Source organism: Gadus morhua, chromosome 7 (genome assembly GCF_902167405.1).
Source record: "Gadus morhua chromosome 7, gadMor3.0, whole genome shotgun sequence".
In the NCBI taxonomy this organism is placed as follows: Eukaryota; Metazoa; Chordata; class Actinopteri; order Gadiformes; family Gadidae; genus Gadus; species Gadus morhua.
Window position 1 is genome coordinate 10,564,052 of NC_044054.1, and position 14,200 is coordinate 10,578,251.

A 14,200-nucleotide genomic window follows, 5' to 3' on the forward strand; every position below is an offset into this window, starting at 1 on the left:
GACTGATCTATCCAGCGCAGATCTAGGTGGCCACGACCACTAGTGATGTCATATGGGGCAGATTTTCGAAACGGCTTGTTGGGCTAATCGCACTCACACCTGGTGGTATAATAACTCCCTCTGCCTGGGGTTAAGGAGACTGCCAGGGTGTTTATTGATGCATTTAGTAATGCTAAATGCCTATGGACTATTTAAGAAAAATGTAGACAGTTTTATTTTTTGGTCTGCTCTCGTGTAAACTTGGTGAGGCTGTGTCTCCGGTTACTGACATTCTCTTGTACCCTTCCGGAGAATATCATTCCCTGAGCTGCGGTCAAACATCAGTAGATGTGGTGGACCCCAGCCCCCCTAACCTGTACCTCCCCCCCCCCCCCCCCCCCCCCCTCCCCCCTCCAGCCCACGCAACACATGGCCAACAAGTGGCAGCTGGACAACTGGTTCAAGAAGGCCAAGCAGTTCTCCCCGGCGTCCCCGGTGGACGGCGCCAACGGGCCCACCAAGTACAAGAAGGAGGGCCGGGACGCCAGCTCGGGCCGCAGCTACGGCGGCCAGGGCGGCTCCAAGGACCCCGGCGCGCCCATGCCCGGCCGGGACCTGCGGCCGCAGCAGAAGGGGGCGGAGACGTCCCGCGGCCGGCAGAAGTCCCCGGCCCAGAGCGACGGGGGCGGTCCGCCGCCGCGGCGCACGGTGGGGAAGAAGCAGCCCAAGAAGTCGGAGAAGCCGCCGGTGGTGGAGGAGCCCAAAGGCGGGCTGAGGGTGGAGAGCGAGCCGGCGCCGGAGATCCCGCCGCACCGGCCCAAGGCCGCCACCAAGGGCTCCCGGAAGCCCAGCATCAAGAAGGAGCCCAAGTCCTCCCCCAGGCCCACGGCGGCGGCCAGCGCCGCCACCACCACCACCACCAGCAGCAGCACCACCACCACCACCACCCCCGCCTCGGCAACCGTCGCCGCCGCCGCTGCCGCGGCCGGCCCCGCAGCCGGAGCCGCCGCCGCCGCCGCCACGGACAAACGCAAGGCCAAGGCGCCCACCAAGACGTCCCAGAAGTCCCGGGAGTTTGTGGAGACGGAGTCGTCGTCGTCGGACTCTGAGGAGAACGACAGCATCCCGTCGTCGTCGCAGACGCCAAAGTACTCGGAGAGCATCCGCACGCCCGTCCTCATGTTCTCGCCGCTGGAGGAGAAGGGCCTGCTGTCGCCGCTCAGCGACCCTGAGGAGCACTACCTGGCGCGACCGCCCCCCCAGCAGGCGCTCTTGGTGAAGATAGGTACGCTAGCCGCCGCCGCCGCCGCCGCCGCGGCTTTTGGATTTGTCTGACCTTTTGTTGGCCTTTTCTTCATCGGGAGGATAAGCTATTTTTTGCCTTTCACGAAATACAAAGCACCATTTTAAACAGTCAGAGTCATTACATTAAGGTTTATGGGTGGTTAAAGTCGCAACTAGTTTGGCTTTCTCCCCCTTTTCCTTTTATTTAGATCATATTCCTGTGATATTGAGTTTGGACGATAGAATGGGTCTCAAAAGTACTCCATTTCCTCATTGTATGGCGTCGCAGTAGCATTCAGAGCAGTAAACGATAGCATTGAATTATCGCCCACTCCTATCCATCACTATGACAGTGGTTCTGGTATCTCTGGTTCCTCCCCACCTGACCTGGCGGTGTGCTCTCTCCCCCCCCCCCCCCCCCCCAGACCTGAGCCTGCTAACCAGGATACCCGGGCTCCCCTACAAGGAACCGGCCGAGATCAAGGTGGAGAGGGACGACTCGCTGGACCGCGACGGGAAGGAGTTCAGCAAGCAGAGCTCGGGGAAGAACTCCAGCAAGGGCAAGAGGAAACACAAGGTATGACCCACGGCGGGGCGTCTGGGCCGTTGGTCCGTACGTCATGGCTCTCACCGGGTTGACCCCAGCTCTCGGCTGGCTAGAAGTCACTGTGTGTTACGGAAGCTTCCCTAAGCCCTGGTGTTTTCATTCAGAGTAAAGGGAAAAGGTCTCAGCGTTCAGTGACCAACCAGTGTTGTGTTGACACCCTTGATTTGGAAGTTGATTTAAGGGACTTTCCCCGGGGTGGAGTAGTGAATCGTTGTGGTTTTTCATGTTTAATGACGGCATATTGCCGCAGTAGCTACGCCAAATGTTTCGACACCATTTTGTAAATGGTGAGTAGCAAATGAAAGTAACAAAAACAATATGCTTACCGTAATTGAGATGAAAGCAAACTGGGATAATAACCCACCCCAAAAAATAAAACATTGTACATTAGCTAGTACATCTTAACTGAAAGGATCACACAAAGCAGTTGCCATTTTATTCCTTTCCTTTTGGCACATATTCCTCTGCCTAACAATGTCGCTCTCGCTCTCGCTCTCTCTCTCTCATCCCCCCCTTCATGTGGCCTTAGAACGATGACGACGGTACAAAGCCTGACATCAAGAGGTCCAAGCAAGAAGAGAAGTCTCAGTCACACCATAAAAACAGCTGTAAAGAGTGAGTTTGCTTCAGCTGTCTTTTTGCAACGAGTAGCTGGTCGATCCCTTGCACGTAACGCTGACTCATGGTTTACCAGTCGGAAGTGGTGCAATATTGTGACACATCTCGAAATTATAGAGTGTGCGTGCGTGCATGCGTGCAAGCAGAGCATTTCAAATGCTGCTCCAAAATGACCTTGTAAACTTCTCTGCGGAGAGTGCTCTAATGACCCACTAATGGTCTAAATATAGAGGAGAGTACCCCAACAATGACATGGCCCATTTAGGCGGATAAATATAAAAAAAACTGCTACCACATTTTTTCACTTCGACTGTATGCGATATGAGGGGATCTACAAAGGTCGTTAAAATGGTAAATTTATTACAGTGTGTAATCAATTTAGTCTACTGATGTTAGTGAGCCACGAAACACCATAGATGTGTACATAAGCATCTGAATTGTGGAATAACCAATGCCACCTACCTAGGGGGCTTGTATTGGGCTGCTCCAGGCACAGGACGCAGAGTGGGGATGTTGAATCTGGTTTATTGTAAAGTTGGTAGGTAGTGATGCATGGCCTGGTGCTCCATGGGGCGCCTGGTGATGGCTGGTTTAACCCGTGCACACTGATTATTCAATGTACAGGTGTGCAGCCCCAGAGTCCCATCAAATCTAGGGCCAGTTAAACGTCGAGACACGTCTAGATGTAAAGGAAGACTATAAAATCAACACGTCGTTTCACTCTATCAGATCATATTTGTTTCGACCAATGATGTTGCTAGAGGCATGGATCTATAGGCGCATATTTTGTTATCACAAAATCAGCCCGCAGTAAGTCAACTGGAAATGAAAGTGTGTTAATGGTTTCAAACCATCACCGTGCAGACGGGCCACTATAAAAATCCCCTAATCCTAAAAGCTTCATCGAGCTATGCACGCCGATTTCCCTTCAGTAGAATATCTCCGTAACCAAACGGGAGACCAAGCACAACTTGGCCCTTGTTGTTAGCACTCTAACAACACGTTACCGTTGCTGCTCTCCCCCCTAGGTCGAAGAGGTCTGTGGAGAAGAAGGAGGAGCCCGTGCCCTCGCCCTCAATCTCGGGCCCTCAGCGGACCCCCAAGGCGGAGCACCACAGCCGAAAGAGGACCATGAGCCAGTCGTCCACCTCGCTGTCCAGCGGCGCCGGCAGCGGCAAGGAGGGCAGCCACGGCCCCAAGGGCACCTCCAAGCACCGCAAGGGAGAGGACAAGGGGCGAGGCGCGCGCGACGGCAAGGTGTGTGTCAGGAGGGGACTGATGGGTCAGGAGGGTGCTGAATGACTGCAGGCTGAACATGGGCTGGTTGGGTTGAAGTGTAACGACTTTATAGTTTCTACCTGGGAGAGGGAGGAAGAGAGCACCCTAATAAAACCACAGAGTGGGCCTGTGTAAGAGGTACGATGAGAAGATCCATTTGGATTTGAAGTGATGTATCGTTGTTCAAAAACAGATTTGTGGAGCACATTGGCCACAACCTAAGAGTAGTACAAAGTGCGGCTCCAGAGGTACCGCAGGGTTTAAACACCGTTTTATTATCATGAACTGGTGCGTTGATCCCCCATGAGGGCGGAAAGGCATATTGTATAGCATAGGAGGGCAGCGTGACCTCGTGGCCCCTTGCCAGAGGCTATAAACATGATCCAGGGGCGGCCTGGATTGTAATGTGTCCAGGCAAGTATTCTGCACCATTATCCTGTAGCTTACGTGCGGGGCGGGAATAGTGGGGAGGGCAGGGCGATCGGGGGCTGTTTGTGTGTCCGTACCGACGGCTGTGATAGGGAGGGAGAGGCCCGCGGTCGGTGTTGCTGAAATACCCACAGAGTAGCTCTGCTCTCTCTCACCTCCAAGCCCCCGCGAGCCGATGCTTTTACTCTTTCATCCCGTATCGCCTCCCAGTTGACACAGAAAATACGCTCTTCAGACCCACCCCCCCCATCCCTACCTCTCTCTCCAGGACAAACCGTCCAAGGGCTGTGACAACCTGCTGGCCGTGCAGCCGCTCTCCACCGACGGCTCCGAGTCCCAGAGGTCCAAGCTGCTGTTTGAGGACAGGTAAGAGGAGCCTCTGCCGCCACTGATGCCCCCCCTCCCCTTCTCCACCCTCCCCCCCCCAGGCACTGCTTCAGCAGGTCACAAGCAGCTGCTGCACGGATTAAGGAGGCTACCGTTTGATGCTTTAGTGTGTCTGCAACACGCACGCGCACACACACACACACACACACACACACACACACACACACACACACACACACATACACATACACATACACATACACATAGAGTGAGACGAGATGGGGATTTAAGTTAACCTTAAGGAAGTTACTGGGGGGATGAATGCCATCCTCCCTCATCATCACCCGGAACCATTATGCTTCTGATACGCGTGTAAGGACCTGCACGTTCAAATCCAAACCATTGTATTGTTATCCAAACAGTGTTTGGTATTATCCAGTTTGCCTAACTGGTTTGTGTGTTTTTCTGACTGATTCCATAAAACAGTAATCCCACTTATTTCTTGTCCTGTTTCATTGATTACACATTCTTCTATAGTCTTCCTTTACATCTAGACGTGTCTCGACGTTTAACTGGCCCTAACTAAACTCTCTAATGCTCTGTATTGACATGCTGTCTGGGCTTTTCTTAGAATCACACACAACCCAGTTAATTCCCATTCAAAACATTTACAATAACTCATATCACCACATATATCAACCAAGAAGAAGACTTATAGAGTTGGCACACAATGAGTATAGTAGAAAACATCACTTCAATAGAAGGAACAACATTAAAGTAAAAACATTAACAATATATATGGAAATGAGACTTGGGACTTTACTTGGACCTAGCAAAAAATCTCTTTGTGCGTCTGACACACGCACACACGCAAGCAAGCATAGACCCAGAGACCGACACACAAACGCACCCCTTCCCAGCGGTGTTGTTGGGACTGTGCACATTTCCTTAAAAAAAAGAGAAAGCACGGGGAAGTCCTCACTGAAAGCAAATGTCATGGGTTCTCTGGTGTCACGGGGAGGTTTCGATGGGGCGATTCAAATGGTGATTCATGGCATGGGGAGACGGTTGAAGTTCCGCCGCAATGATGAAACGGGGGGGGGGGGGGGGGGGGGGGGAACTCTTCCCAATGCCCTCTTGGCTAACCCCGCCGTTCCACTGAACTGAACCTGATTCTCTGTGTGTTTCAGGGTCCATTCGGCCGACTACTACCTGCAGGAAGCCAAGAAACTCAAACACAATGCGGACGCGCTGGTAAGGCCCGAGGAGGGTAGCAGTGGAATCCAGAGAATGGCCCCGATGGTTATGCAAAGTAGCCAGGGCCACGCCTCTTTTAGGCTGTACCGTTTGCGTCTGTGATAGTTGATGGGCACAGATTGAGTCAATGAGATTGTGAGAATGCTGGTGCTGGTATGAAACTAAATCAATCACAGAAATACAATACGGATGGCCGTAATGGTTTGTCCAGACACAGTAGCCTGGCTACGGCCAGACCAAGCTCCATCGTAGAGTGCACGTTGGTCTGGGGAAGCTGCTGTCATTTTGTTCAGCATAAGAGGCTTGATCAACGGGCCTAGTTTAAACAAATCTGTACGTAATTGGCTGCTTGCTGTCGAATCCCTGTCGTCATTGTTTTAAACAGGCCAATAGCACGCCAGGGGGAAAAGCCAGATTGGTGATTGGCTCCCGCAAAAACGTATCGGAAGCAGGAAGTAATGTATTGCTCTTCGCAGGGCGATTTCAAATCGCCGGCAGAATGGGCTGGGGGTACCCAGTCTACTGACGTAGGTTTTTTTTAATTGGCTTTGATTTTGTTAAAAGGCAATACCTGGAAACCCCCTTCAATGTTTTTATAAGGTCATGTATAGTTGTTTTTTATAGAGTGAATACCGCAAAAAGAGGTTCCCATTCCCAATACATTCTTGCAGATGAAAACAAAACCAAATAGTTGACTTCCTCTTTCTGTGATTCTTAAAGGCCTCCTAAAGTCACCCACCGTGGGTGTATTATATACCACTTCCACTCGTTTCATAGTTTCCCTTGTATTTGAGAATGCCGTGGAGATCCCCCCCTTGAAAAATCCCCATGTTAGCAGGCCCACCCCAGCTTATTGCAAAGGGCAGTCTCTGTATCAAGTCTGGTATCAATTATTTACCCCTGGGGACACTAATCAGATACCCCCCCCTGAGGCCCCGCCTCCTCCCTCCTGACGCTCGCCTTATCCTTTTGAACCCGGCTCCAAGCACACAGTGCGTATGTTTGGTAACGTGGCCGTGAGGCGGACGCACAGACAAAAAGAGTGTTGTGTTATCCAGACCGGGGCCCTACTCGCTTACCAACGCGCACGCACGCAGGCCTTTGATGGGCCGCCGAGCCAGCGCTCTCAGAGACGCCCGAGCGTCCAACCTGCACACAAACCCTCTTCACCGGTTGGTTGAACTGTAATGGACACCGCTGCGAGCGGCCCCACGAAGGAGCCCCACGTTAAGAGTGAAACGGTGCTTGTGTTGCCGTCAAAGGTCTACGACCACAGTGCTTTACTTGTCAGCTTATCGTGTGTGTGTGTGTGTGTGTCTGTCTCTCTCTCTGCAGCTGGACCGCTTTGAGAAGGCGGTCTACTACCTGGACGCGGTGGTGTCCTTCATCGAGTGCGGCAATGCCCTGGAGCGCAGCGTCCAGGAGGCCAAGTCCCCCTTCCCCATGTACGCCGAGACGGTGGAACTCATCAAGTGAGTACCGAGCAAACACACACTCCCTCACTCTCTCACCACCAGCTAGGGTCCCGTTTGTGGTTCTGTATTCACCGAGTCCTGATGTACGCTACTGCGGCATACTCATGTGATTCATGTGATTTATTGGAAACACTCTGCAATAACGGTACATTAATGAACCATTAATTAACAATAGTTGATGCAGTAAGAAGCATTATTTTATAGCATAAGCATAGCGGTTAGTGTTGGTGTATAATTAGAGATTAAAATCATGTATAAATGAATACTTCAGTTAACATAAACACATTAGTCATTTGTTACTAGACCATAATATAACTTATTAAAATGATTGATTGTTCGTTAATGCTAGTATCTGGCTCAATGAGGGTTGTTTAATGTACCCATGTTAAGCGAACCTATCCATCATTTATTTTGAAGCCCATTTCTCAATGGTTGCTAGTTTTAAAACCTTTCTATATCAAACGACGTCCACTGAGAGCCCGGCTGCTGTCCTAGCAGCTGGGTCACATGAGCATGCAGTAAGAGATAACGGTGTTGTGTTGGAAAGCTGGTGCTTAAACTAGCAGCTCAGGCTCGTGTTGACTGTGTTCCTCAGGTACACCATGAAACTCAAGAGCTACATGGCCCCGGACGCCACGCCCGCAGACAAGAGGCTGGCAGTGCTGTGGTATGTTGACTCATCTCGCCCATCGGCTGCTGCCTGGATACCTTCTGAACCGGTTCTGCCCCAAAAAAGACAAATGGGCCCTCGTTACCTCAACCCAGGCTCACTCCTTTGTTTGTAGGAAGTCACCCGAGGCTAGATGTTACGTTGATGTGAAGGCATAAACAAATAGTTGAATGAGAGACGATGTACCCGGAACTAATTTTCTGTCGAGTCTATAACCAGTTTGAAATGATTGTAATTCCATCTAATCTATCCATCCCGTGACGGATTTATGTGATGACATTTGTTATTATTGGTATTATGATGTAGAGAAGCCTTCCCTTCTCTCAGGCCGTGACTTATCATGATGTGTTTTGTTTTGTGGGAATGTGATAATGTTAGTGTTAAATGACGTGTGGTCTGTGTCCATGCAGCCTGAGATGCCAGTCCCTACTTTACCTGCGACTCTTCAAGCTGAGGAAAGAAAGCGCACTCAAATACTCGAAAACCCTCACAGAGCATCTGAAGGTAACCTCAAAGGCCCTCTCCTCCCTTTTGTCCCTGTTTTGTGGATGTACATTTTTACAGGAAGTCCCCAAGGGGATTTGAATGCTCATTTGCCTGGCTTAAGACACATTTGTGTGCCTCAAATGGTGGACTCGCGTGACATGTTTTTGCATCCTATTTGTTTTCTACTTGCAGAATTCCCTGAGCATCACTCAGGCTCCATCTCCAGGAATCGCAAAGTAAGAAAAGTTTTACTCTCACCACTCTTTTCTTTTTTTTTTGGATTTCTCCACACAGATTTCAACCAATGGCTGCCAGTTAAAGTCTGACATAAAACATAGCACAAAGTATATCACGTTACACAACCGGGTGCGGGACGGTGTAATGTGAACAGTGTTTCATCCACAAGCAGAAGGTGCTGGGTTTGACGGCTCACCACCAACTGCCTACTGACTTGAGGCGTCTCTGACTCGTTCTGCTATCAGAATATCGTACTGTTTTGTAGTGAGAAAGGGAAGAATAAATTACAAACGTTAAGAAAGATGTGTTTAGCACTGTGGCATTCCTTCACCCTCACCGTGCTCTGACCATAGCCTGTGTGTGTGTGTGTGTGTGTGCGTGTGTGTGTGTGTGTGTGCGTGCGTGTGTTGCATTGTGTAGCAGTAAGGCGGCCAGCATGCCCTCCCCGGTGTCCCCCAAGCTGTCCCCGGGCTCGGCCGCCAGCTACTCCTCCAGCAGCGCCAGCGGCGGCAGCGGCAGCTCCTCCGTCACCATCCCCCAGCGCATCCACCAGATGGCGGCCAGCTACGTGCAGGTCACCTCCAACTTCCTGTACGCCACCGAGGTGTGGGACCAGGCGGAGCAGCTGGCCAAGGAGCAGAAAGGTAAACACTGGCACCGCCGCGTGGATCGGTATGGGGGCGGCATGTGGCTGATGGCTAGAGCGTCGAGGTTTCCCCCCTGAGCAGGACGACTCAACCCGACAGCTCCCGACGTGCTGGCTGTGGCCCCTGCGTGGCTGAGTCCGCCGTCGGTGTGTGAAGGAATGGTCGAATGTCAGGCAAAATTGTAAAGTGCTTTGAGTGGCCACTGATTAGAAAAGCGCTGCATACATGCAGTTCCATTTACCATTTATTGGTTTTATTAGTGGGCCAACCACCAAAGTTGTGACCTATTGTAATCTAAATTAATATTAATTATTATTACCACGCCACTTATCTCTGGTTTGCCCATAATCAGCCGATAGTTTTTTTTTTTGGTATTGAGTCTCTGAAATGGGCCAGAGTCGTAGCCCGGGTGGCCAAAGGGGGGCGCTAAAGCAATCAAGTGACAATGAAAACTTTTGAACTACAGTCGTGGCGCTCTGTACACACAGGTCTCACCTCAGGGCACTCCTCAGGGGTGACGCGCCTCAACATCCCATAACACGAAGCGAGGCGTTCGTCGGCACTTGCCGTCTTAATCAGTTGAGCGTTGCAAAGAAATTGTCAGGGAAAGAGATGCCCTGATGGCCGTAAATGAGCTGGGCACTGTGTCAAATCGAAGTGGTCTCACGCAGAGGCAGGCAAAATAATCCATAACAGATGGAGTGTTTTCAATCCTTCATAGCTGAAACTGTTTTCCTCCTGCACCGAGTTGCATTCTGAATCGGGGTGAGGGTACTTGCGTTAGTGAAAGTGTGCTAGTCCAGTGACACTGATTGTGACCCCACACTTGCGCGAGAGCTGTTTTAAACTCAACAAACTCGGTGTCTCTCTCTCTCTCCCTGTGGTCGTTCTCCCAGAGTTCTTCGTGGAGCTGGACAAGGTGATGGGTCCGCTCATCTTCAACACGAGCAGCATGACTGAACTGGTGCGCTTCACACGCCAGGGCCTGCACTGGCTGCGGCTGGACGCTAAGCTCATCCCCTAGCAAGGACTCTCCATCGAGCCTGCACACACACACACACACACACACACATGCATACATACACCTGCACGCACAGCATGCACTTAACGTGCCGCTGTACAAACGCTTTCAGAGACGCCTGTGGCCGTGCGCCTGACCCCCCCCCCCCCCCCCCCCCCCTCTCCGATGACACACACACACACCCAAACAGACACACACTCAAACGTGCTCCCACCAACCCACAACACTGTGTCCATCTTCTACACCAGCTTGCCCGAAACACTGAGCATCAACTCTTGTCAGGAGCACCAAACTGGAAGAGGCATTTTTTTAACTACAAGGAAAGGAAGGAAGGAAGGAACACAAAGCCAAGCTGCCATGCTGCGCACCTCCTCCACAGAGCTCTGTCCCCGCCGGCAGAGGCTCCTGTCCGCTGCTCCTGGTGAATTAATGATGAAGACACTAACGTGGAGTTTGGTTTCCTTGGCTTCAAGCACATTTTAGCTTAATGGGTCTTTTTTTTCATTTTTCTTTCCGACTTTTGTTTTTTGGTTTTGTTTTACCAAAGTACCTCCCTTGAACACCAAAGGTGCTTTAAAAATGAAATGTGTGTCTCGTTTTTATCTTTTTCGGTGCCTTGTATGTGGGTACACAGACAGACGAGTGAATTTCCACGATGGCTGAAAGCATTTAACAGGTTATTTTCCTCCTGCTCTTTTCACTGGTCTTTTTAGACATGGCAGTTTGTTGTTGTTATGAATGAGTTTGAGCATTGTTTTAAAAGGAAATAGGAAAACACGACCGGGGAACAATCATGGGGAATTAACACTTTTTATGATCAACAAAATGGCCGAAATGAAATGGCAGTTGGAGGCGTGGTGACGGCTAAGATGGTGTTGGGCTTACCTAACAAGATAGGCCTGTGTGCATCATTCAGTTTTTAATATCCTGTGATCTAGGCTTTTAAATGATAGAGAGAGATATATATATATAGATATATATACATATAGAACACTTTAAGATGAACTCCAACCAATGGGGATGCAGGACGAAGGGGGAGTGGCTAGTTTGTGCACTTGAATGACATCACGGATGCTGACGCATTAGGTCTCCCAAATCCCACTGATCAAAATGTTTTGTGATTTGTGCTGGGGGGGATGTTGGGTGAGGGACACTTTCTATTTGTAATTTGATTTATTCACTGTTGTGCGACACACTATTTATTTCCCCCTCCCCATCACTGAAGTTGTAACAATGCGCCCAGCCCCCCACCGCCCAAATCGGAACAATTCCATAGCTATGAATTCTTTCATTAATCGTAACTTTTCAATTTTCTCCTTGTTCTTCTCGCCGTCTAAGCTGGGCAAGGGTTTCCTCTTTCTTTTTGGTAATGGCACCCCAAGCTCATCGCGCCTACAATGCAGTGGTTTTTAACAGTCATTAAGCATAAACTAGTTCTGTAGAAAGCTAAAATAGGAAAGGGCCTTTTATGGAGAAGCTAGGCGGCGTGCTTTGTAAAGCAGCACAGGTGGTGGTGGTCGAGTGAAGCAGTGTTCAAGCAGAGAAATGAATGCTAGGGTTGTACAGTCTGGGCAAGAGGTGTCCCGGCAGATACAGATGTTAATTATCTACCAAGCTTTTTTTTTTTTTGTTTCTTTCACATTTTCAAATGCATAGGCTTAAAACAGGGTTGAATAAGGGGTTAATTAAATTCATAAGTATTTGTATATGAAATTCTCACTATTTAAGTGTATAAAAAGCTCCGGGTCACTTCTTTGCTTTGTCATATGTATTGCAAAGAGCTGTAGGAACCATCCCACAGCCTATTGATCTATGTTCCTATGGAGCCCCGACCCCAGCTACATATCTCTCCCACATTGAGCTCATCGTCACCAGAACCAGGGGGCAGCTGATGTAGATGTAGTTCTTTCAGAGCAGGAAGGTAACGTTGAGTTTGTTTAAACCTTCGAGAATATATCTTTTTTTTCTTTTTACTTCCCCCCTTCTTTATTTCCGTTTTTATTTCTGGGTTCCAAGTAGCGTGGCTCAGTTTATTTTTTTTCCTGATTCACTTCCTATGAAAAACACATGCTGGAAACATTAGAGCCGGGTTTAGATCCAATGGATTTTGCAAGTAGGGTTTGATTTATATTTTGTATGGGGTAGGGGGGCGGGGGGGGGGGGGGGAGATGGGTAACGTATGCCAAGAGAAAAAATGCCGGAAAATGTAGCTTCTTGTGTAAATTGTTGCTATTTTTTTTTAAATTCCTCTGAGTTGTCTGGCGATATCAACGTTCAACACCACGAGGTAGAATGACGCGCACGGGCGACCATTACTTGCAAAGTCTTTTGGACCAGGCCTGGGTTCTCCTACCCCCCCCCCCCCCCCCCCATCGGCTCCCTGGCCTTTTGCAGTGGGAGATGCTGTTAATTCCTCCAGTACTCGTTGTAGTCTGAGGAAGTATTATTTGAATCTATGCAGGATTTGTACAAGAAGAAAAAAAGACCTTTCTATTCTCCGTATTTAATTTTTATGCTTGGGATTCTTCCCCTCTCTTTTTTCCTGTCTCAGAAAGCCTTTTGAACTCAAATCTCCAATGCCTTTAGCTTTTGCAGGTGTTTTGTGTACTGGTTTAATATATATGTGTATATATAGGTCTGTTTTCTTTTTTAACGGGACACATTGCGGTGGGCCGCTTTGTACTTTAAAACTGGAGGCCACTTTTCTGTAGGAGCTCCTCTGGGTTTTGCCAGCCCCTGTCGACACCGATGTCTTCATACACTGATACACTTTGTAAGTAAATGGTCGCCACCCAACATTGCATACACTATGAAATAGTTTAACGTACACCTTTCAGCGACAGCCTCGCTAACCCCTTTAATTTATTGATCTGCTCTTTTGATTATTTTCCCTTTTTTTCGTTTAAATCGTTTCTTTTTTTTTTTAATAAAATGTACAGGGGGTTGTTAATGAGATTTCATTGTAATTAATATTAATTTTAACTTGAAGTTTTGCAGGGTATGGCTTTTTTTTATTTTATTTTTTACATCCAGTAGAAAGAGGTTAACACTTGCATGTTTCTATTTAAAAAAATGTACAAATTGTAAATACAGCATTTCTTTAAGGGTGAATTTCTACTACCGTTTGGCATTTTTATTGAAATTTAAAGATGTAAATACATTTGTGAAATATGCACATTTTTTCCTCTTTCTGGGAGTATTTTTCTTTACATTTCTTCCTTTCTGGCTGTTGAGTGGGAACCGCCGTCTCTCAATGTGTATTTAAGAAGTCTCTCCGCTTGGATCCGTCTGTCGAACAATCAGTCGCCACTTAATCCCACGTCTCTCCCAAGTCCAAACTCTAATATTTCTCACTCTCTGTATTTGATACCGGGACATGTACATCCATAAAGTGTGTGCTGTTCAGTCTCATGAGATGTGTGAATGCCTGGAGACAGCGGTGGTTTTAAGTGTCAATCCAACAGTTTTCTTCCTGAGTGAGCCTGGTGTTTGTTTTTTTACACTGCGTCCTTATGGAATAATTGATTTGAGGTCTTTTTGAAACGGAGCTATTTCTCTAAACTTAAGAGTTGTAGGAGATTATACAGTCTGTTGTATTATAATCTTTTTTGCTAAAAGTGGTCTCAAGTGAGACTAGCAGCATACACAAAGTACCATGGTATAAATTGGATTAGTTTTGAGAGGGAAATGAAGATAGTATATTTAAAGGATGCAATATGATCAAGCTATGGTACTCATTAAGTTTGGTTGCAAACTTGGATTATGTAATTTAAAAACATTCTTGTGAAGTAAGTATTAATTGTTACTAATGGGAGTCTGTCCTAAATATTCTTTGTATTTTGCCGTATTGAGAATAAAATATATATGGTTATGTTTAAGACGTTT

The 14,200-nt window shown here is 48.4% G+C and overlaps 1 protein-coding gene across 7 annotated transcripts in view; it reads left to right on the forward strand.

Moving 5' to 3' along the window:
• aff4 (AF4/FMR2 family, member 4) overlaps positions 1-14,193 on the forward strand; it is a 33,806-nt gene extending 19,613 nt beyond the window's left edge. For 4 of the 7 annotated variants that reach the window (XM_030360492.1, XM_030360496.1, XM_030360495.1 and 1 more), the window contains 12 exons: positions 397-1,264; positions 1,689-1,840; positions 2,400-2,485; positions 3,517-3,745; positions 4,431-4,561; positions 5,713-5,776; positions 7,115-7,251; positions 7,850-7,921; positions 8,335-8,428; positions 8,603-8,646; positions 9,068-9,291; positions 10,191-14,193. In XM_030360492.1, the coding sequence (XP_030216352.1) occupies positions 397-1,264; positions 1,689-1,840; positions 2,400-2,485; positions 3,517-3,745; positions 4,431-4,561; positions 5,713-5,776; positions 7,115-7,251; positions 7,850-7,921; positions 8,335-8,428; positions 8,603-8,646; positions 9,068-9,291; positions 10,191-10,318 (2,229 nt within the window). In that variant the 3' untranslated portion in view covers positions 10,319-14,193. The remainder of the gene's footprint in view (positions 1-396; positions 1,265-1,688; positions 1,841-2,399; positions 2,486-3,516; positions 3,746-4,430; positions 4,562-5,712; positions 5,777-7,114; positions 7,252-7,849; positions 7,922-8,334; positions 8,429-8,602; positions 8,647-9,067; positions 9,292-10,190) is intronic. The other 3 variants (XM_030360491.1, XM_030360494.1, XM_030360493.1) reach the window with 3 other exon arrangements.
• The last annotated feature ends 7 nt before the right edge of the window (positions 14,194-14,200 follow it).